The sequence below is a fragment of the Pocillopora damicornis genome, chromosome 6 (assembly GCF_964200805.1).
Source record: "Pocillopora damicornis chromosome 6, jaPocDami1.2, whole genome shotgun sequence".
NCBI classification, from domain to species: domain Eukaryota; kingdom Metazoa; phylum Cnidaria; class Anthozoa; order Scleractinia; family Pocilloporidae; genus Pocillopora; species Pocillopora damicornis.
Window position 1 is genome coordinate 23,162,786 of NC_142675.1, and position 23,238 is coordinate 23,186,023.

A 23,238-nucleotide genomic window follows, 5' to 3' on the forward strand; every position below is an offset into this window, starting at 1 on the left:
CCTTCGAGATCGATCCGGTTCAACTAAACTAGTCGTTACTTGGTCGCTCGCGTTTTCCTGCACTTAAAATGGTTTTCACTGACTTACTTTGACTACTCACTGACTCTTTGAGAAATTCATTCAGTTTGGTTTTTATTGTCTTGGTTTTACAACTATGCGGTGTTACTCACCAAATTGTTTCAAACAAAATTAAAGGGCTGAGTTTAGGGATGCCGTTTTTGTGCCCTCCCAAAGAGCATTAATATTGCGATCGCACAGTAATGCAAACACAGCCCAAAAAGTTTCGCAGGGAGAGTGATATATTTGCTCAAGGAAAACAGATACATACAGTCCACAAGAGTTGAGCCGAGGTTTAATACTACTACAGAGAGCTTCAATATCATGTTTTCAATCCACCGTGTTAAAGTTTCTGACTTTGTCAGATCTTTTACGAGATAAAATTGTACAATGTTTTATCGTCCAATAAATAATTGTTGTCTACAGAGGAATATCAAGGTTCCGGGCGAGCTCAAACACCGTTGAAAATATGGTACATTCACCTGTAAAACAGATAAGATGTAATTAAAAGAACATGAAATGTTCCCAAGGAAGCAAATTCTGTGCTTAACTCTTTACATCAGTATGCATATTCTCCATACTGTTCTCTGTACATTTCCTAAGGCGCTAAGAAAGAGAATTTATTCAACAATCAAGATTGTCTACAGTTGGTGATCATTTCCTTAAAGATGCTGGTCACTTTTGATCTCACACAACTGAAACATTTTTAGGGTAATTTTCTCTTACCATCAATTCAGCTTAGATTGGGTAATTTTTACGACAATTGAGAGTAACTTCCAAACCAGTCATATCGTGGACGTATGAATTAGAATAACTGCCTAAAAGCGTAATGGTACAGGATGCAGAAATCCCCCAAACTAATCGGACCAAAATTAAACAGAAAAAAGAGGTTTTCATTACAATAAATTTGTGAAAAAAAGATTCTTCGTTAGCCTGTTTTGCTCACGATTTTATACAGGAAGTCAACTAAGACAAGTTGCTCCTTATGAAACAGACCGCTTTAAATGGTACCTCTTTATTCCAGCGCCTTTTCTGAATCCATGAACCTTATAATTGTATTTTTATCAACTTGCCTGTTCTTGTTGTTTTTTCATTCCGCCTCAAGGTTGAATTCACAATGGCAGCATGATTGGAACTCATGACCGAGCCGGCGGAAAGAGCTGGACGCGACGGCATCTCAGCCTGCTGGGTCGTGTTGTTCTGTATGTCGTGGAGAATGGGAACTGTAACTATTTGCTCTTCGCCTGTTGGGGATGACGGGATAGGCCTACTAAGTTGTATCTACAGAAAACAAAAAGGGAAAGTTAAAGAAAGAATGAAAGGACGGTTTAAGCCACTTTTAACATTCAAGAGAGTTTACTTTAAAATAACTACAACCCTTTTTTTCGTTTGCCGGGAAAGACAAAAACCAAAGAGATATGACAAAAATAAATACATGAATGAACAAAATAAATCAAGGGTGGTTTCTCCCGATTGTTGGACATCAATTGCAAATTCAAACGAGTTGTTGACTTCGTAAATAGGGCGATTGTGTTGTTAGATCCACTCTAGTTGCAAGACCGTAATATTTTTTCAAACTTTTAAACGCGGATCAAGTTAAATCAACTTACAAAGAACAACATTTTCCCTTTCAGGACCACTGCTGGGGTTCCGGGAGGCGCAATCTCAGGTCCGTTGGGGGGTATACTGAGGCACCATTCTACGCGCCATTTCAACACGTTTGGATCATGATTCTGCGGAAAAAGGGTCCACACAACATCAGTTGGGTATTTTCAGTTCAGAAACACAAGCACAATCGTGCAACAGAATTTCGAGAGCTCCCAATTGGAGAGGGGCCTGTAACTTTCTTCTAAGTACTTGTCTAAGCTAAACAAGATCATTTGGATGAGTCTTGTACATTCAACTTAACCTCAAAAGACGAGAGTCCAAACCTTTTGGATTCGGATTTCAAGGGAAGTAGGGATGGTGAGATTTTTAGCCTACATTTCTTGCTTCAAAGATAACATTTTAACTTAATAAGTCGAAAGTAAGGACTTTTAATAGGATCTCACTCACTGAGCCATTGGAGACCCGTGTAAGCTTGATGGTGGCACGGCAAAATTGAATAAAAAGAGACAGACGAAGCGCTTACCAGTTCCCATTTCATAATCTTGATACAGTCTCGGAGTATGTTGGCTGGAGCGCACAGAATTCGAGCGAACGCTGTTAAAGCACTGGTCTTGTAAGGAGGACAGGCCACCTGAAGGAAAGACAACAAACGCAAATTCAATTTCAAGCTCGCATAGACAAATTAGCAGCAGAGAGGAACAACCAACCACAAACAACAATCGAATACAAGTTGGAAAAAAATCAAGAATGTGCACACAAAAATAAACCAATGAGAAACACACATCAAACAAAGAAAACAAATTCAAATGAAAATGTATGCCATCTAGTTAACCCTTTTGATTCCAGAAGTGATTAAAATGTAACTTCTCCCATAATATCCATACATTACCCAGCAAACAGTTAGTGAGAAAACTCAAACTCATCAGGTAGAAGTTCTTATCTATATCTCACACTAAATTCTCTTGCCTAACTTACAATGAAATGTGTCGCAGCTAAAGGGGAGAATTAACACCCAAATCTTAGGAGTTAAATGAATCTCAAATACAGAAAAAAGCTATACAAAGAGTTCACGCTAATTTTGATAACATACCCTTGTTTCAAAGAATCTCTCAAGAGTACTTAGCTCATCTTTCCAGGAAAATTCTGCTAGAAAGGAAAGTTGTAAGATTAATACAAGTTCGAAAACCGACATGAATATTTCAAAGGGGGTGGAGGGGGGGTTACTCATATCAAAAAGAGTGTACTCGTTATATTGTCATGTCCTCCACACCGTGTTTTACTTAACGCGACAAAAAAGGGTTACAAAAGGGGGGAGGGTGGGGTCCAAGGGGGGAGAAGGGGTCACGGGCATCCCTGGGCCCCCTTACCCCTGCTACGCCCTTAGGGTGGTTAAGGTGTGATGGGCTCGTACTTAAGAGGAACGATATAAGAGCCATTTTCAAAAGAGTTTCGTGAAAAGTTGGGACCAGCTTTGCTCATGACGAGTACAAGAAGGCGTCTGATGGACTACAGTTCGTACCTTGACCGGGTAGAGGCTTGGCACTGAGTCGCAGCGCAGTGTATGATGGATCAGTACTGACAAAGTACTGCAGGTTTGTCGTTGGTTGGTTTGTTTTGAACGCCAAACTGTTCGGTAGTTCATTCCTTAGTAAAGATAGCTGTGGGGAAATAATTGGACGAAACACTTTAAGCTAACTTGATGGTGACAGCCATGACAAGTAGATGAAAGCGTATAATTGTAAAAAATGACCGACAAGCGCAGTTACTGACCAACTGACACACAGACTTTTTACCTTACTGACTAGCTGAGTAGCTGAGTAACTGACACACAGACTTTTTAACTTACTGACTAGCTGAGTAACTGACACACAGACTTTTTACCTTACTGACTAGCTGAGTAGCTGAGTAACTGACAAACAGACAAACTGTCTGACTGACTGACAGATGAATTGACTGATAGCATAACTCTGCCTGATTGATTGACTGACTTACAGACCAAATGACGGACAGACTGACTGACTGATTAACTGATTAACTGACTGACTGACTGACCGAGTAAATGAATGACTGACTGGCTAACTGCCTCGCTAAGTAGCTAAATTACGGTCTAACTGATCTCACCAACTGACTGTTTCTGTAAATGACTTTCAAACTCTCTTGCTTTACTGACCGACAGAATGCATAACTAAAACAATGCGAGAGAAAAACGTACATGTCCGTGCGTTAAAGTAGTGTAAAATTTCCAAATCAAAACCACCAATATTTAATCCATATTTATAACTTATCAATTACTAACTTTGGTGGACAATTCATCTTGGATGCACCGCGTTAAATGCCGTTTTAAATGCATGCAGCACAGGAACCGCTCCAACGGAGATACCATGACCGGTGGGCCGTGCCTCACCGAGCAAGGCACGGGAACTGGGGTACACAATTTGATCAACGCTTTATGAGACAGTATTGTTGGAACAGTAGCAGCCCATGTTCTTGCAGTCAGCGGTCGAGGTGGAGTGGTTGGTTGCTTTAATCCACTCCCTGATTGCATTGGTTGGGGAGTTGGAGAGGGCCTGGGTGAATTAAGGTATGATAAAAACGATCGCAAATGAGATAATTTCAACTCTTAGGATAACCAAATAAGTGAGTGCTTTCAGACAGTCACGCGATCAGACTCTGAGATTGTCTGGGAACCTTCAGAGACACTTGTTTGTTCAAGGTTTTACTCGTAAGCTGATTAAGAAAGGAACCACTGCATGTAAGCTCGATTTTCACCGCTCTCCTTTCGAAGCGCAGGTCCATACCGGGAGAGCAGCGCAAGTCCATACCGGGAGAGCTAGTGGTTACCAAGCCTACGATGAAAGCAGCACTACGAGTTTTTTAAGGGCCGCTGTCTGCAACTGAGGACCAATTTATATAAACTACTGGCACGTTTCTAAGTTCTCAGCCGATGTGCGCAAAATTTCGCAATTACAATCTTCCGTGTCTAAAAAGTTTCAAAGATCTCAGTGCTAGCGCATTCCGACAGGGTGACGCTACTGCTTAGTAACAGGAGTTGAAATAATACTTGGGTTAATTTGAGGAATTTTTTCACGGTTCCACCGGAGGCCTTCCAAAAGAGTCGCACCTTTACAAGAGACTGGATGATCCTTCTTGACGTCAAGTACCTGTCTCTCATGGTGAGAATAGATACAAGGGTTTATTTACGAGCAACCTTAAATACGCACCTGTACTTGGAACCCTGGCCGCTACCAGTGTACTGTGGAGACATGGGCCACGACCCTGGTGACGTAACAGGGATGGAATGAGAGAGAGCTGGAGAAGAGCCGCCTAATGACGGAGTGACAAACTGGTGACTGGTAGCCGGAGACAGCACTGGAAGACCGAGAGAGCCGGCAGGAGACGGGGCTAAGCTTTGAGGTGCTGCCGGCGAAGGCTGTAGAAGAGCCGAGAGCTGAGCAGCTGTGGTTCAGAAACAGAGAGATGTTTGTGCGTCCCACAGACGGACATGACCACACTTAAAAAGAAGACGGTTCGTTCTAACGGAATCAAAACCTTTCCCTCGTTTTGAGTTTAAACGTGGTTCTTGAGGCACCTTTATTAACTGATTCCAATCATCTTGTTTCATTTCGAAAAATACTGTTCTCTCAATTTGTTTTTTTTGTTTGCTTATCCTTTGGCCAAGGCTTCGTTTTCTAAGGTGAATTCGTCCTTCTGAATATTTCCGAATTTTTTAATGACAAAAAAGTGAAAACCTGTGAAAATAAAAATTGTTGTCTTTGCTTCCATTTACTGATCGTCGTTTGCATCTCTCTAAATTTAAGGCATTTGCTCATTAATTTAACAGCCAGCTGATATCGAGGCGAAGTTAGAATTAGTGGAAAGAGAAGCCACTGAACGGTGCAGGCATCAATGTAGACAAAAACGTAGTGGATGTTGATTAATTTACGAACGAACCGAACGAGAAAAAAACGATAAAGAAAGCAAACAGAGACGATGTCAGATCTGTGTGTCGACTGCAATGTCGACGATTACTGATTTATCAGACAATAAACAGAAAAAAAAAGTTTTTTAAATGCACAAACATGTATGGTGAAAGACATATTCCAGAAAAAGAGGAAAGCAAGAGTAAAGATAACAAAAAGTAAAGTTTGAAGAGTAAAGAGGAGTAAAAAGAAGCGATGCATTCTTTGAAAATTGAATGAACGAAAAAAATTGTATTGAAGGAGAAAGTGATGGAAGGGCAAGATATGTTGCATTTAGGTACCGCAATTGAAGAAGACGCTTAGTTTACAGGGCATAGTTTACAAATGAATTAAAATCATTAGCTAACTAATTACAATTAGGCTTATAACAATAGTGCTTGACGCAAATTTGCACATACAAGCACCAACCATTTGTGTTTTAAATTTTAAGACATCAATATAACACGGAGAATACATAATGAAATATCTCTCCCTACCAAATCTTTTTTCAGAACATCTGCCACCCAGCAGTAAGCAATAATAATAACTTTTAGTTGAGTTAACACTTTATTTCCTGTTTTTCTTCCCTTCAAGGAAGACTGAAGAGCTTTTTCCAAATAAACAATTCCCTCAAGTAAATTTACTGTGACAAATTTTGATTGCTCGTACATAGGAGGCAAAAATTTTTCCGAGTTTTCCGTAAAAAAATTAGTTTTTGAACGAAAATGCACACCTTTCGTCTATCACCAAAGTAATTAAGGATTGTAAATCAAGGAAAATTGGCATAACCATTCTGCAAATGAGCTCCGAAAACAATAAAAAAGAATCCTGCCCCATACATTAACAATTGCCAAACAGAATTGGACTATGTGGAGTCGGTCAGATCAAGAGGGAAAAGAATACAAAAATAATTTTTTGCGCAAAGATTATTGTTCAGAAATATCTCAAAATAATTCACCTGGAGAACCAACACCATAGATATTACCCGGACTATGAACATTCGGCGACGCAGAAAATGGCGATGGCACATTGACCGAGGCAGCAGGGGCTTGGGGCGAGGTGCGAGGGATCATGGGTGATGCGGTAAGATTTGCGGTGCCAGGCACCGGCTGTGGTGACGTAAACTGTGCTTCAATCACAGGTGCGTCCGTTTCCATGGTAATAGGCGAGGGAGGGGCCTCGTCGTCTGCGGTTGAAGTATTACGGGAAGTGATTCCTCCGGTCTTGGCAACATCGTCTATGTACATTTGAAGAAAGATCTGTTAAGGAAACAATCAAAGTGCTCTGTGAGCAAACTCGTGAATTGACACATGATTTTTGAGATTATGTTTAATGTTATCTGGTTTAGGGAATTTTGTGGTTGATTGTCATCTAGAGTACGAACAGTAGTTCAGTGTTCGCTAATGTAGCAAAGAAACAAAGTAACGTTGGGACAAGAAGGCATTAGAATTGAAATGATCATGCTATTACATTTAACAAGGTGGATGATGTCATGTGTTTTAAACGTCTATCATTTTTGTTTCTGGTTCAAAAGAAAAGGTTGGAAGTAAATGTGGGTGAAAACTGAAATTTACTGTCTTTCGTTGTAAATATTAGAAAATCAAGGCAATACTGTCTTAATGAAAACGTTAACGATTCCCTCTTTATCAAATGAGACAAACGGGAACGAGTTTTGAGTGATATAACTAAGCCAAGCCTGCCACCGTCATTTTAGATCTCCGCCTGGGTAGATTTAAGTCACGTGCTAGGCAACGTATAATCAATAACAAGATAGAATTTCATTTCAGGCCTATTTATCAATTTTGTGGTGTGTTACTTTCGCATTTTAGTACGTTGTATATATGTTAAATCTTCAAATTGTCTTGAAACTTACGAGAAAATTGTTCTTTAAAAATTCACTGAAAATCGGTAGCTAAAATTGTTTGTCTAAGTGTTATTTGATTTTCGTGTTAACTTGTTATTTAGTCAGTCGCCGGCATCTTCTGTTGCTTCACACAGGAAAAACACACGCGACGAAACGTAATGATCAATTTTGTCCTCAATCTCACGCTATAACAGAAAAAGCTTTTGAACATCTGTAATCTCCGAGCGCTTCGCAGTAAGTGATATTTTCAATGAATCTTCGGATTGTTTTCAAGTTCAAGGATTGTAAATTACAATTTTATGAAAAACGAAGGTTGTTGTTATTTCAGTGTGAATCCTTGAATGCTTGCCAGTCGCTGGCGCCGCTTGTTGAAACTAAAACGAAAAAAAAAACTCTTTTAAGATTATCATTGGCTTTTTTTTCACCCCACCACTATTCTTAGCAACAAAGGTCGCCATTTCGTCTGTTTATTGCTCGCCAAAAACTATCAAATGTACTCAAAAGCCTAAAATCTAAAAAAAGTTTACAGGAATCGACCAATCGAGCGAGCGAGCGAATGCTATTCCCCACATCGTATCTATAACTCGCTCTTGCGCATGCGCGCAATTCACGAGTTAAAAAGGGAAGGTCAGCTTAATGATCTACGAATTTCTCTTGTCTTTATAGTGGTTAATGTCGTCGCATGAAGTTTGCCACTTATCTTTTTCTTCACTGTCTTTTCACAGGGACAAAACATAGGCTAGAAAGGCACAAACATACCTTCAAATTTGGGATTGGCAGAACAAATCCTCTGCCCTTACTTGGATCCACCACACTGTAGAAGGCATCTGATAAAAAGAGAAAAAATGCACAATTACTTCGAGAACTGTATAAACATCAATACTGACTAACACAGAAAAGTTACATCAAAGGTAATCTAAAAATGCCTTATTTTCAGAAGCAAAAATTGTTTTAAACGGAATCAACAACCGCTGTAGTTTCTTTTTGTGGCGAGAAAACTGAAAAAATGACAATAGTTACGGAAATGCGATCAAAATTCATCTGCACATAGACCAGATAGGTGAGACTGGGTCTTATTGCTTATCCCGAACAAAAATCCCGGGCTGTTTGTTTGTTTGTTGATGATACGAGTTAGGATCTCTTGCTGTTACAATCGCAATCAATAGAGGACATTCAAGAAATTTGTTGAGAGTTAGTCATACCTCTTATGGCAACAAGATTCTTCGCTTGAAAACGAATTTCCAGAGCGTTACTATTAAGGAAGAGAGAAAGTTAAGAACGTGTTACGATATATTTTAAATTTTGCACGCACATTTCGAGAATCAGCGTGACAGGAGCCTTGATCATTCAGTCTACTGAGAGCGTAAAGAAATTGATAACCACTATCGTGCGAGAATAACTTTGTGTGCGTGACGAAAAAAAAAAAACAGAAGAAGAAGAAGAAATGGGAAAAAGGAAAAACGATTTTGTAATTCACCGTGTTTCGTACTATGAGAGCCAATTGTGCAGGATACCTGTTTCTGTAGACGAGCAGCACATGTGAGGAAGACTGGGGGAGAACGGTAAACTTCCTCAAGGGTGTGAGAGGTCGCTGTTTAAGAAAAAAAATTGCGAGTAGAAAACAACTCAGATTGAATATAGAAGGAAACACTGAAATAATATATCATAAGAGAAATAAACGTCAAAGAGAGAATAAAACCCAAAGTAACAAACGAGACTACTTAACTCAGACTTTTCGCCCCATAGTCAAGCACGCTTTCCACTAAGCCACCGCGTTATTTTAGAATCGCTCAGCGGCATGCGCATTTTTCTCCAAAGGCAAAATTTATGAAAGTGAAGATTTATACTCACATAGACCTGTATACCAAGAACTGGCTTACTACTGAGTTTTGCTAGGGCCGAGAGTGGTCGAAACGTTTCGTGAAGAATCTAAAGACAGACAGGAAGATAGTTAAATTTGAGTGAAAACAAACGCCCACCATCGCAACTCGTTCTGCATAGTGTGCTTTCCCATTTAAAAAAATAGCCAGGGTTTCGCCAGAATAGACTAAGATTAGTCCTTCGTCGCCGCAAGCCTCTCTCTCCAGGTGATTGAGCGCCGACAGATCATTCGTGGTTTGTTTGTTTGTTTGTTTTGTAGGTGTGTTTTTGCTTAACACCGACTCGCGCGACAGACCAAGATGGGAAAGAGGGACTTCTTGTAGTCTAGGTTACGAGAGAATCAATGAGAGACCCCTGTTATGTCCAAGAAAACAGGACAATAACTTTGGCCAAGACAAAAACCCACTGAGTTCGGGTCAATCTCACTGTTCCTTAAAGCTACACACCCCGCCCAACTTTTTAAAGGAAGGAGTTCGAGTCCTAAACATGGACGGAGCATTCTCCTTTAACGATCTTCCATCATAAGAAAAGGCAAAAATTCTGTTAAAATTAATCTTCCTGGCATTCCCTTACAGGAAACAAAACTGCTAATCGAAAACATTTTGACTAGAATAACCAATAATTCATTAACTAAAATTCACGGTACGTGGAGATCAGTTTAATACCTGTACAATATACGGCAGATTCTGATGATTGTTGAACTCTTGTTGTAGATGCCTGGCGGTGTAACTCTGTGGATTTGCACTCAGACTTGAGCCGCAATACCCCAATGTCAAAACAAACTGAGACTGCTCCACAGACCATTCGAAAGTCACCTAAGAGAGATAACGAGGATACAAAACAACAAATTACATGATGGGGGTTTCCAAAAACGAAATACGTCATGGTTAGTACACCGTGAGAAAAATTAGCGAAATTATTAGTGAAGATCCGTTTGATTCTTCTCCATCCTTACACATCTTTCTTTCTTCTTTATTTAGTTGTCAGTCTTATCGGACTTGCACTTTGAGGTCCTTCTCTACTTTAAAGTAATTTTTGTACGGCGCAAAAAGTTACTTCAAATTTTAAGACGCTTTTCTGTGAAAAGAGGGCGAAAAAACCGGTCACCATTTATCGTATGGAAATTAGGTCTTATCATTCATTACTTACCAAGCTTTGTTTATCAGGGTCGTACTGTAGTGTCAGCTGTTTGTAGTCGTAAGAATAAACACGGCACATATGGCGAAAATGGCTTTGTGAATCTGTCAAACAAACCAGCAAAATAAGTTGAACATAACGCTTTCGACAGGAAGCACGAACACACGAAAACGTTTCCACCTCTCGAAGTTAAACCATTTGGTTTAAGGCTACCAAGACATTCAATCATATACAGCAAGATTAAATCAGAAAGATCAACCAACCTTTAAGAAAAGTATCCAGTTCCACGGCATGTCGGTACAACTTGCAAACACTATACCAATCATTCAAAAGCTTTCCAACCACAAGTTTTGCCCAATCATTGTCACCTTCCCCACCCTTGTTGTTATTGACATTGTGAGCCTTCCCCTCCTGAATTTTATATTCAAACAACACATGCCGGGTGGGGCCCTTTTCGTTCGCTGACAGTCCCTCTAGTGGACAATTATCCATAATCATTTCCAGGAGACAGGTTCCTTGTGACTCATCAGGAAGTCTCAGCACGCACTCCAAGACACTTGGCTGTGGGGCTGGAACCAATGACGCGTCACAGTCTCTAGGGAGGGGTAGGTTAGACAATCGGACAGCTAACCCGACTCCAGCCTCTGACGTCAGGTCTTGGTCGATAATCTTGTGTCGGCTCAGCTGAAAATAAACAAGGTAAAAAATTAGAAAAAAGAGAAATAACAAAGAGAGATAAAGAGAAAAAAAGTAAAAGGAAACATAAAGATAATTACCGTTTAGCATGACGATTTGAAAGAGTTTCATTTTTCGGGTTGGAAATATTTTTTGTGTTAGCAGTTCGAGATCACTGACATTTCTGCTGGGAAACATCTTTTTCTGTTTTCATTTCAAGCAGCAGAACTTCAACGCGATAAAAAACATAATATTTTCAAACTTCCGAACCCGTTAAGTAATGCAAAGAGGAATTACAGAGTGGACAATTCGAAGATGAATATTTCGAGTGAGTCCGACTTCAAAATGACTCTTCATTCGCATGCAGTGTTTTCCAGTGACGGATTGAAGTAAATTTTCGCAGTCTTATTTGCAGAATTAGTTTCTCTGCAGGAACTAACCTTTGGCGGATCTAGGAAAAACCGAATCCGTAATAATAATTATAACCCGTGATTCTTTTTATGTTACAGGTTATTACTTTTCTCTGAGGAGTTTCATCTAATCCAGAAATATCAGTGTAAGTGAACTTACCTCCTCGCGGAGCTGAATGAATGGTATTCTTGCGTGACAAATAGCAACCACATGACCCATTGTCGGTTGATAAGTAGAGTTATTCCTTCCTTCTTCTAAAACATCTTTTAAGGTCTTCTGTTTCTTTTTACCATGGAGTTCTTCCTCTGAAGAGTCGAGCTAAAAGACAAACGGCAAACAACATTTTTCTTTACACATCCATCTTCTACCAAGAGTAGGAGACGTAATGGAGCCGACGTTCGTGTGCTAGAATTCCAGTTTTGAGGCAGCGTCTTGTCATTCTGTTCAGCTGTTGGATGAGACACTTGGCTCTGAGTTCTTAATAGCTCCGTGTCATATTTTCCTCTCTTTTGACTGGTTCTTGTGATAACCTTAGCAGCCAAAACATGCGAAATTCATTTGCGAAATCGAAAAGATGAATTCCTAAGGAGGTACTGGGGTTGACGATACAAACATTGTCGAAATCATGACTAAAAATATGTTTTTGGTATGAAACCAACACTCAAGGAACATTTACCTTTCGTTTTTTTCCTTCATCGTCTTTACGGCTGGAAAGAACACCTGCTTGGGCCATGAAAAACAAATAAAAATAGTTGGAGTAATTTCAATAAGAATAAAAAAAAAATAGATATGAATAAATAAATAAATTAACAAAATAGCAATAAAACTACCCAAAGATAGCCTTCCAGAGAAGACATAATGAAAGGGATACACAAACATTGTGTTACTTTGAGAACAAGAAGAGAGTGTTACGATCGAGCATATCATATGTTATGGTATTGATCCAGTTTCCAAAGACCATTTTCTATTTTCTTGTGTGTGTTTAACCCCTTACACACTAACCGCGCCATCCAAGTTCCTTTTGCTCTTACTTTAAATAATTTGGTGTCCATTTATTTTATTGAATCAATATTTTGTGCTTCCTTCAGTTTCTGTCGAATAAAAAGGCCTTGAAGTACAATTCCGCAAGTCTTTCCACGTTTTACCTTCAAGCGGTGTCCCAGCGTAATCCGTCATTTTTTGGGCATTCAAGGTGACCATGTGACCAGCAATCAAAAAGATTGCGCGTCTTCTCTTATTATTCTCTGCTATAGCATTCCTTGTTCCATCGCAGCTTTGCCTTGTTCGATCTTGGCTCTTTCTCCCCTCTTTCTTTACCTCAACTCGTTTGGGTTTTTGATCTCCACTGCCTGTGTCAGTTGATGCGCTCGCCTCATTTGCGTCATCACCAAACGTAGGTTTTACTTTTAAGAGATGATACTTTGTGGTGGCTTCTTCCGAATCTTTGTTACAAAGTACTTCGACCACCTAAATTGAAGTGAAGACTACTTTCATTTGTTGTGATTTGCCTTGAGCGCGATTCGTGTTAACGCGTGATCTGTGTTAACGCGCGATCTGTGATAACACGCTATCTGTGTCAGCGCTGAGCAACTTGAACAACCCATGTCTCTTTTCGGCTTATAACTATCATTAGTTGGTTTCGCACCTTATATAGCTAAGGCACTAAGGTTTCTTCAAAGAGTTGGTAATGTTAAATTTCAAAACGGTTCTCACAAGTTTCCTTTGAGTTGCAACCTGAGTTCGAGGAAGAACGACAAACTACAACTGTATATGCAACTGCTTGCACCACGCAAGAATTTCGTGTGAGCGACAAGCCAATATGTATTTATTCATGTATTTACTGTTTCCCCAAAAAGCGTATAAGCATCCCAATATACTAATACAACATTTTATTTTGGAATATAAATCACTAACCAGACAGTAAGACGGATGGCGGCGGAACTGGATGTAAAGTTTATGTTTGCTGAGCTGGGACAATTTGTGATCTGCTAAATTCACTACTGGTAAAGACAAGGAGACAGTGACGGGAAGATGAACTGTGGATTTCATGTATCTCTGCACATACAGCTGACATCTGTAAACGAAAACCGTAGGGCATTGAAAACTGATACAGAAGTAAGCATTGAGTATGTAACAAATTGAATGACTGACTGACTGACTGACTGACTGTCAGATTGACTGACTGACTGACTGTCAGATTGACTGACTGACTGACTGTCAGATTGACTGACTGACTGACTGACGAGCTAGCTGACAGACTGAGACTGACTAACTGGTTAGCTGATGGACTAAAGGTGCTGAGTTTCTGAAGAAATTGTGGTGCTGCTTTGGTGCAGCAGCTGTGATAGCAACAACCAGGGTGATAATTGAACGTCATACCTTGCATCTCTTAACACAGTAATAAATTGATCCAAATTTGCGTTTAATGTGTTTTCAAGCTCTGTACAGACAGCGTTATCTACAGAGGAAAATAACCAAAGAGAAACAGATTTGTAAATCAAGGACTTTCATTACTTTGTAAAACATAAAAATATACCCTATAGAATGCTCTCTTAGCAACTTTGAACAACCATAACATTTTATTCCTATGATCACTCATCTTAAAAGTTTCAGCAGGATAAACTCGTACAATGAGTGATATTGGAAAAGATCTTCCCTTTTTTCTCTTTTTTCTTTTGTTTTTGTTGTTGTTGTTGTTGTTTTCTTTTTGATATTTTTTTTCATTCATTTTCCTGGCGACTTAAATGTCTGATTTGAAAAGGCTCACTTGTTTTGCACCAAACGTTACTCTCACCTTCCCCATTACCCAGTGACACTTGAAAAATCCCGTTCCTCTTTCCAACCGTGACAATTAGAATCTCTGCAGGGGTGGAGTTAGGCATAACTTGTATCACAAGACTTGGGCAAAAGTCATCTAGTGTGACTGTGACGAAAGAAAAAAAAACTTGTAAAGCAGTTTCATAGGTGGTATGTAGTGATAATGTAATTTTCTGTGGGCAGTTCATGAGCTAGGGCAGTCGTAGTCGTAGTCGTCTAACAGTCAGTGCATTGGACTCAAAGTCGAGAGGTTTGATTCGAGACCTGGCCAAGTCAATGTGTTTTGTTCGAAGGCGAAGCACACAATTCCTCCATTTGCTAAGACGAAGGGTTAACGCTCGAAACGACAGCTTTTTAACTCTTTACGGTGGCTAATTTACATTATCAACTCAGTTGATAATACTAAATTACACTGTTACACTCTCCCACCAACGCAGCACCACAGTTTCTTTAGAAACTCACCCCTTTTACTCTCAGAGTGCGTCTCTCCATCCAGAGGTATAAATGGGTACTGACGATTTGTAAGGGAAGCCTAATGAAATGCTTGGGGTTAAGGGGAGTAGTAATACCTGGAGTTGCTTTATGCTCCTTGGAAACTGGAATAAGCTTCGGCTGGATGGACCAATAGGCTCGAGTACAGACTTCACCTTACCTCTCACAATGTAAATGTACATGTACACGTATGTGCAAGACCGGCGAAATATGCATGTAGGTGCAAGAATGTATTTTTTGGTTCATGGTTTCGTGTTAGGTGTTTAGTTTTTCGTCTTCATTAGTTTCCTTTGACAGTTACCAGTTTTGTACTTGTTATATTTATTTGCATATCGTATATATTCTGTTCGCGCGTAATTTATTTCGTTAGTTGTCTTTCCTAGTTTGCGGAACATATCGTCTAGTTGCTTCGGTTTTCATCTTTTCGTCTTTTGGGTTTTGGTCACATTCGTCTGGTAAATTTCCTCGTTTATTTCGCTTTGTTATTGTCCAGTACTTTTCATTACGGACATTGTAAGTTATTTTATGCTATTCGTGTGTTAGTAACTTTGTTATTTTCAATTACCGTGTTCAACAATGTGTTATGACAGCGCGTTCTGACTACGTGTTCTATAGTTTGATTCCCTTCATTTGTTCAGTTGGATACGAGTTATTAGCGTTTACGGTTATAATGCATACCTCTGGACTTCAAGGATGAATCCTGTGTCAACATCTGAAGTAATCCCTACAATGCACATTTCAAATATGGTTTTCATGTAGTTACATACACTATGGACATGCTTTAGTTCAAATATATTGACTCCTCACTTATTTCAAACTACTTTAATTTGTATTTACCTTTATAAGGATATAAGCATAGGATCTATCACCTCAAGATAAGATGAAGGAAATAAAAGCTTGCTTAAAAAAATTGTATGGCGGAGAAAAATTTGAATCATATCTCCTAATTTGGGTAAAAAAAAAAATGGAAGATGGTAACGTTGGTGTGCACCAATGAAAATTGCTTGAGCCATTGAAATCAACCTCTATAAGCAAAACAATCAAGGATTGGTAATAACATGTATCAATTTCACCTTTTCATTACCTTAAGCTTCACGTTTGACTGAGCTTTTATAGTAAGTGTCAGGAGCTTTTCTATGTACAGGTCACCGGGCTGATAACAAGAACAAAACAAAGAATGAATAAAAATTCTTTGTAGTGGCTACTGGTTCTTGCTAGGAAACAAAGGCTCATGTTAGAGTAATATGCTTAGCTGCCAAGCCTCTGAGACTGACGGCGCCTTTTTCTTTTTTAAACCATTTAGTTGTCAAGGCTTGACAACTAGGCACTCGACTGTACAATGGATCACCAAGTAAATGAAATGATTTTTCTGTGCTTACAGTGACTTTAGAGATGCAATCCTGATTAAACTCAAAGGGAAGAGCTGGTGAGTGTTGGACACAAAGGCTGTTTGGTTCATCAATAGCATCCCCACATATACTTATTTTATGACCTGCAGTAAAAACATAATAAATAATTACGCTTATTTATGGAAATACGTTACAAAGATTGTTAATTCATTAACTTTGTCTCAGCTGGATTCAGGCTGGTGGAGCAGTGCTAGAAAATGCAAGGAATGAAAATGGGGGAGGTGAAAAGGAGCCTGGGAAACCAGTATAAGATTCTAATTAAATGAAAAGCACATCACAAATGCACAACAGTCAACAACTTGCCTGTTTTCTGACCTTGTTGAACTGAACCTTTACTTCTGTAAAATATGATCCATCAAAAATAGTTAGCATTTTAAAAAAACCAAAATCTATAGAAACATTTTCCATTTTCTACCACATACTGTACACCTGTCCTGTCAATTCACAACCATCACAAAATTTAGTGTCTCTTATCAACGACAACTGCAAATCATCTCAATTAGGGCGGTAAAAGCCAGATAGGTAACACATCAACCACTTACAAAATGCAAAAGTAAAAATTGCAACTTCCAGTAATTACAATACAATATAAAAAGTTAACTATACAAATTGACATGCTCTTATTAAGCTAATGAACTAAGGTAATTCTTAAATTCAGCAAGAGACGTAATACCAGTATCAGGCATATTAAGAGTAGCTGATTGCAGTCTCTAGAAGTTCTTGGGAAAATTTGAACACGTCTCTTTAAGACTTTCCTGACTTTACAGACTTTACTTGACTCTACAGACTTTACTGCAAGTGCATCTCAATAAAAGGCAGTGAGAGTATGACCAGTTGGTTTCAACTCAAAAGATACCCATACCTCCAATATGATACAACAAGCTTTTTGCCAATGGCATACTCCTCTATACGAACATTGTCTCCCCATCGCTCAACTATCAACTGTTTTGCCTATTAAGTAGCAAAGGGAGAAGTGAATGAAGAAGTAAGTAATTATTACAGAAAGAACATGTATAAAATGGAATGTATGCAACAAACCTGAAAGTGAAGAACTTGCAACTGAAGAGAGAGACAAAATGAATCTGCAAACACATTGTTAAGGAACCAAACTGTGAGTGTACCAAGTCCAACTTAGTGAAAACATGCACTACTCATTAAAACTTGTGAGTAAGCTTGTGAGGGCCTTTCACCCAGCAAGGAGGAAAAGCAAAATATTGAATCAATACATGCTAAAGAAACTAGGATGAGTTCCAGCAGCTACATACATTACAGGCTTGTTTTACATAGAAGTAATGTTCCATCTATAATTTATACTTTTGACCAAAGAAATGAAGAGATAAGAAATGAAGACATCAAGATCCAGTATATGTGCTTCCTTGTATATATTATGTGCTAACATTGTCATGAATATGTATAACTAATTACAGTAGAGATACACGACATGTAACTTAGACAGTTGCATAAGAAAGAATATGACCAAATAAAAAGAAGCAGGCAACTGAACAAAAATAGGAAGAATGTTCACAAGTTATAATAAAGGATACGTAAACATTTGTACAAGTCAACAAGTGGATTTTCTTCTGCAAACAATCTTGACTGCACAAGCTGATGAATATATTGGGCCTGTGATAAAAGCCACAGTGGTAAAGACAAATACAACTTCATCATTATGTACATCTACTGTATACAGTTTTGTGCTTAATGGATAAAATTATCACTAATATTTATTAAAAAAACCATAAAAATAAAAATGTATTTCCTGTAACATTAAAAATTTACCTGAAGGACATGAACAAGTGACTTCCCATCTGTTAACGAAAAAAATATCATACTTAAGATTTGAAATAAATCAGAAAAATCTGTCATTGTCAATAAAAAAATAGTTTACTAATACTTTCTACTATATTCAACAACCTTACCACCAGTTTCCATATCTTGAACCAAAAAGTCAATCGATAAAACCCTCCATGGGATGGAAGAGTCATCACCCATGAGAGTTAACATCACCTGTAATGAAGGACATGATTAATGGTGCAAAGGAAGCAATCAGTTGCAAAGAAATGAATTCAAAGTTTTTTGTAATGTATGTAACATATACTTATAATACCACAGCATAGGGCTTTCCAGGCCTAATACTAGGAAATTAGAAGCAAACATTGTAAATAATCATTGTGTTTAAAAATCCCAACTGGCAGGAAGCAGACCAGTTGCCTATATATAAAGTGTAGCCAGCAAGTTGAAGTGAGGGCAAACAAGAAGAAATTCAGTGAGTGACAGGGTAACAGGCTTGAACCTGGTACCACTTCATTACAAGTCTAGTGTCCTGACCACTTAATGCCAAACTGCCTCCAGTGAGTTATAAAGGCTCTGAACATTGCTTGTGCTCCTGCTACAGCTTTAACCTATATCAGTTAGCTTAGCTTAACCCGATGGCTTCTACCTTAGGTTAACAAGAAATTATCCAATAGACATCACATCATGACAAGTACACAGTACCTCAAATTCATGTTCCACTCTGAACTTTACTCTCCCATCAGCTGCAAGGTAATGAGAACAAATCCAATGACATGATCACCTTGCATTGAATTTCAGAACTAAAAATAATAGCAGATCTTGTATGTGCGCTACAGCATTTGATACATGTGTATCTCATCAGCAGTTACAAATCATGAAGTTGTTTTTGATCAACATAGTGAAAATGAATGGCTTGTATTCAGAGTATCTGCCAGAGAATATTTTATAAATAACATTTTGGGGAAAGAAGCCTTCTTTCCCTTTGTGACCCATTCTCCTAGAATTCTCTGATCCAAATACTCCCACCTTCCAAGGTGGGAATATAAACAATCTGACTTCAAAAGGGAAAGGAGAATATCAACAGACACTTCTACAAACTGTGCATCACAGACTGAAGCTTTTTTCTTACCAATGATCATCTGACCCATCTCAGGTGGTAGTTTAGAAGTCACCAGTCTGTGTTGAATGACTTGATTTAGTCTTTGCAGTGTTTTTGTCTTTTCAACAGCAGTTATAGGGTCTGGAGGTACAATTTTATCCTGCAAGAAAAAAATATATTAAAAGTTACCCAGGTATTCTTTCAAAACATAACTCTCTATTCAATAATGTCAATTTGAAAAAAAAAGGAATATATAAACTTTTTCAGGACAGTTTCCAATCAACCAAAAATCATTTAATGTAAAGGTAAATGTATCTCTACTTCATTGATAACTCTAGCTCATTTCAGACATTCTTTCATTATACAACTACATTAAACTTCTGTTGGCTGGAGAAAAAATATTCACTGTGCTCACCCTAATACATGTTGGAAGACGAGGATATGTCCCCCCAGTCAGGACATCCACTGCGGCTGGCAAACAGAAGGTGGGCAGTCTATAAAACACCAGGATAGTGAGCACATCAGTTGTGAGGAAGATTATTTTTTACACCATCCTCTAAGTTAGAGGGGAAGAGATACCATGACACAGTGAAATGAAAATAAAATGATCATATCAGTTTTGATCTAAATTATTAATAAAGAAATGGAAAATAATATATATTTAAAATAACGATACATCAAAGTTATTAAATGAAAAGTAAATGGCAACAATTGCATCTTGGTAACATTGTCATGGCAACTTTTTCCTTCATTGGGTGCTTGCTTCTGGAACAAAATCCAAGTCACAAAAAGTAATTTTTCTTACCTTGCTTTTACAAGAGTTTCTCTGGACATTCTTGCCAGCATGTCTGCAGTGTCTACAAACAGCATAGACTGTTTGTCCAAAATAGTTGAGATTGCCTGATAGGAATAAGAGTTTGGCAGGGTTAATACTATTTAATAAGGTTATCATCAATTCAGAGAAATGTGAAATAATATTGTAACAGTGGTTAGATATGAAGTACATTGTAATGTAATCCTTCTTGAATTGAAAGCTAGGTTTTTTTGTTTGTCTCACGATGTAATCATGTGTGATGTAGATTGCAACGTTTCGATTGCATACTGCTATTCTTCTTCAGGTGATGAGGTTGACTGGTCATGTGTGATCTTATAAAGCATGATGCTCCGTTGTGATTAGTTGTTTTTCAACAGCTCTGATTGGTGCAGTTCGATCCTTGCTGTTTCACTCAGTGATTTGCTCCCTCAGCGGTCCGTTTTCGTACGGCCCTCCTGTTGTTGTGTTGAATTGTTCTCAACATACAGTTACATGCTAGTATAACGTGTGGCAGTTGTTTGTTCTTTTGTAAACTTGTCTTGTAATGTTCAATTCACTTGCCTTGTCTTTGCATCCATTTGATTAGTTTTGTTTTGTTATCTTTAAATTACTCTCAGTGTGTTGTATATGATCTAAGGAGAAATTCCTTTTGTCACTTCTCCAAGTGAAAGGGTTAATACAATATACACATTAATTTATTTATTTAAATTTTATTTATTTATTTATTTATTTACACATAATCATAACATGTTAACAAGTAGACCAACAAGACATGACAACATTAACTAACCTGGCATTTGTCGACCCTTTCGGCACTTGCTGCCCATTTCACTAAAGCAAGCAGACGCACAAACTGCTGGCGTGTTTTACTGGCAAACTGCACAATTTCAATTTTTCTGCAAAAAATGGAAAATTGCAAGAGCTTCAATCACTTATTGTGGAATCCATGGAAAGAGACTACATTACCCATATCTCTAGTATTTTCTTTTTAACACATGACCCTTTATGTGGGTGTTTACTAACAGATTAAAATGATTTTCCACCTAAAAGTTGGAGTTTTTTTCTTTATTCCAGGTTCCTTACAGATCAAAGTCATTGAAAATACAAATAAACATAGTCTGAAATCAGTTTGACCAGAAATCGTATTTAACTAAAACAGGATGCACATGTTACACATGTAGATTATATTCACAGCATACCTCTCTATATCAGATTTCCTTGGTAACCTGTAGAAACAAATATTGAGGTAACCGGGGTTAATAATAAGATGAAATAACACTAGTGCATTTCCTTTCTTTCTATATCATTAGTTCCATTGTTATTAATAATTATTCAACAAAGTGCAAGTGATTAGTCCTGAATATTTCCTAAGCTGCAAAGTGGCGAGGTAAATACTCACCACTTTCACCAACACTGAGGTGAATAATTGTTTTTGTATATATCACACAGGAACCAAAAAAATAGTTTACTTCTTTGAACATACCAAAAAATGGACAGAAAGTACACTTTTGATGTGTTATTTTGTCTCATCAGCTGTACAAAAGTGAACAGTACTTCCCATTCACTTCTGAAATAGCCACTCAGTGTGTGCAAAGAGCATTATTCACTAATGTGTGGTATATTCCTAGGTAAAATTTCTGCACAGCCCCATACTACATTATGCATTCAGTTCTTGAATAGAGGAAACGGTGACAAAAACAATACATTTCCATTGGGAAAACAGATTTGTTTTACAATAGTATGGGGCTGTGCGGAAACTTTACCTATTCCTACCATGGCCACTATTATTAGTATTGTTAATTTTACCATCATTATTGTCACTTGCTGTTTGATTGTGAATTAAATGCATAAATGCTACTTTTAACCCCTTCACTCCCAAGATTTGACTGGTGATTCTCCTTACTGTCTGCTATTTAATTTTTATGGTGTTTGTTTGGAGAACTTGACATTAGATCTACTGATTCTTCCCCAATCGATATTGTTCTTTATTCTCATCTTTTGTGTGCTTGATATTGTATTGATATGGTAGTCATTCATGAGAGTTAACCCTTTAACTCCCAAGATCTGATTGTTAATTCTCCCCTGTAGCTACTACACATTTCCTTGTAAAATTAGTTATGAGAACTTGGTGCTATATCAAGATAGCAGCTTCTACCTGAAAAGTTTGAATATTCTCATTACCTGTCTGCTGAAGAATGTATGGATGTTGTAGGGAGAAGTTTTATGTTAATCACTTTTGGGAGGTAAAGGGTTAAAGAGTTGAGAGAATTTAGATCAAGATGTGACACTTCTTAGGTCAAAAGGAATGAGAGGTATAGAACTGATAACATATCACAAAAGCTAGTTTCTCCAGGACTAGCTCTTTCAATGCAAACTATTCCTAACCCTAGTCTGTCAAAGTCACAGATATCAGGTGTCTCCATTGCAAGATCTCTGTTACAAGGCCCTCTCAAAAGGACTTGTATCTCCTGTGCATGCATTTATAGACTAAAATGGAAACATGCAACAAAGCCCTAAAGAAGTAGATGCGAGACAATTTAAATGTAAACTTACAGTACATGTAAATGTACCGCAGACATAATAATCGTGCGTGGTTCTAATAAGTTTAGAACTTCAAATTCATTTGACAACACTTCCGCACGAGTCTGGAATCTTAAGATTCTGCATAGGATTTTAGATTGAAGAGAACTTATAAACGTAAACTCTAAGGAAAGATACGAGAAAAATATTAATAAACAGACTTCAAAATTCTTGCAAACGCATTTCGAAGACATATTCGACAAATATAATTATCCTGTACTTCCTTTATATGGTCAGATGACAATATTTAACCTGCAGATCAGAGATTCACTAGTAAAAAAATTCTCAAACCTTCTATATATACTTGAAAGTTAAATTTAAAGTGTAAAATTCCCAACAAATTAACGAGAGCTAAAAGACTTAAAAAATTTGTACCACGAATACCCGATCGGAAAATAGAATTCCTTCCTGGATGCACAGTTTTTTAATCACGCTAAAAATCAAAAAGGGGTAATTGCATCATCCTGAATACTCACAGTTCTGACAGCACTGTTAGATCATGATAAGTCTTCTGTAGAAGGAAATCAACCAACATAGAAAGATTGATTTTTGTGCCACTGTCGGCAGAGACTTCCATAGGCGCCATGTTTGCGCGTACGCCTATGCTCGCTGGCTCGTTCTCATAAACAAAGTATGCGCGG

The 23,238-nt window shown here is 38.1% G+C and overlaps 1 protein-coding gene across 4 annotated transcripts; it reads right to left on the reverse strand.

Annotated features, from left to right (window-relative positions):
- Positions 1-104: 104 nt before the first annotated feature.
- Positions 105-23,223, reverse strand: LOC113681974 (mediator of RNA polymerase II transcription subunit 14). 4 transcript variants are annotated; one of them, XM_027199120.2, is made up of 38 exons: positions 23,074-23,223; positions 21,217-21,243; positions 20,808-20,913; positions 20,009-20,103; positions 19,619-19,697; positions 19,234-19,363; positions 18,807-18,847; positions 18,230-18,317; positions 18,090-18,118; positions 17,855-17,933; positions 17,349-17,392; positions 17,173-17,261; positions 16,614-16,648; positions 16,281-16,393; positions 15,986-16,054; positions 15,580-15,625; positions 14,387-14,515; positions 13,972-14,050; positions 13,507-13,666; positions 12,738-13,059; positions 12,269-12,312; positions 11,752-11,910; positions 10,770-11,190; positions 10,519-10,610; positions 10,035-10,184; positions 9,340-9,417; positions 9,003-9,079; positions 8,691-8,740; positions 8,248-8,315; positions 6,583-6,883; positions 4,887-4,941; positions 3,962-4,232; positions 3,185-3,323; positions 2,756-2,811; positions 2,189-2,296; positions 1,668-1,790; positions 1,131-1,338; positions 105-539 (listed from the first exon to the last, which is right to left on the reverse strand). In XM_027199120.2, the coding sequence occupies exons 1-38, from the start codon at positions 23,181-23,183 to the stop codon at positions 478-480; spliced, it is 4,332 nt and encodes a 1,443-aa protein (XP_027054921.2). In that variant the 5' UTR covers positions 23,184-23,223; the 3' UTR covers positions 105-477. The 4 variants fall into 4 exon arrangements, with proteins under 4 accessions (XP_027054921.2, XP_027054920.2, XP_027054919.2 ...); XM_027199119.2 differs by having other exon boundaries at positions 2,756-2,808; positions 4,887-5,121; XM_027199118.2 differs by having other exon boundaries at positions 4,887-5,121.
- Between the last annotated feature and the right edge of the window lie 15 nt (positions 23,224-23,238).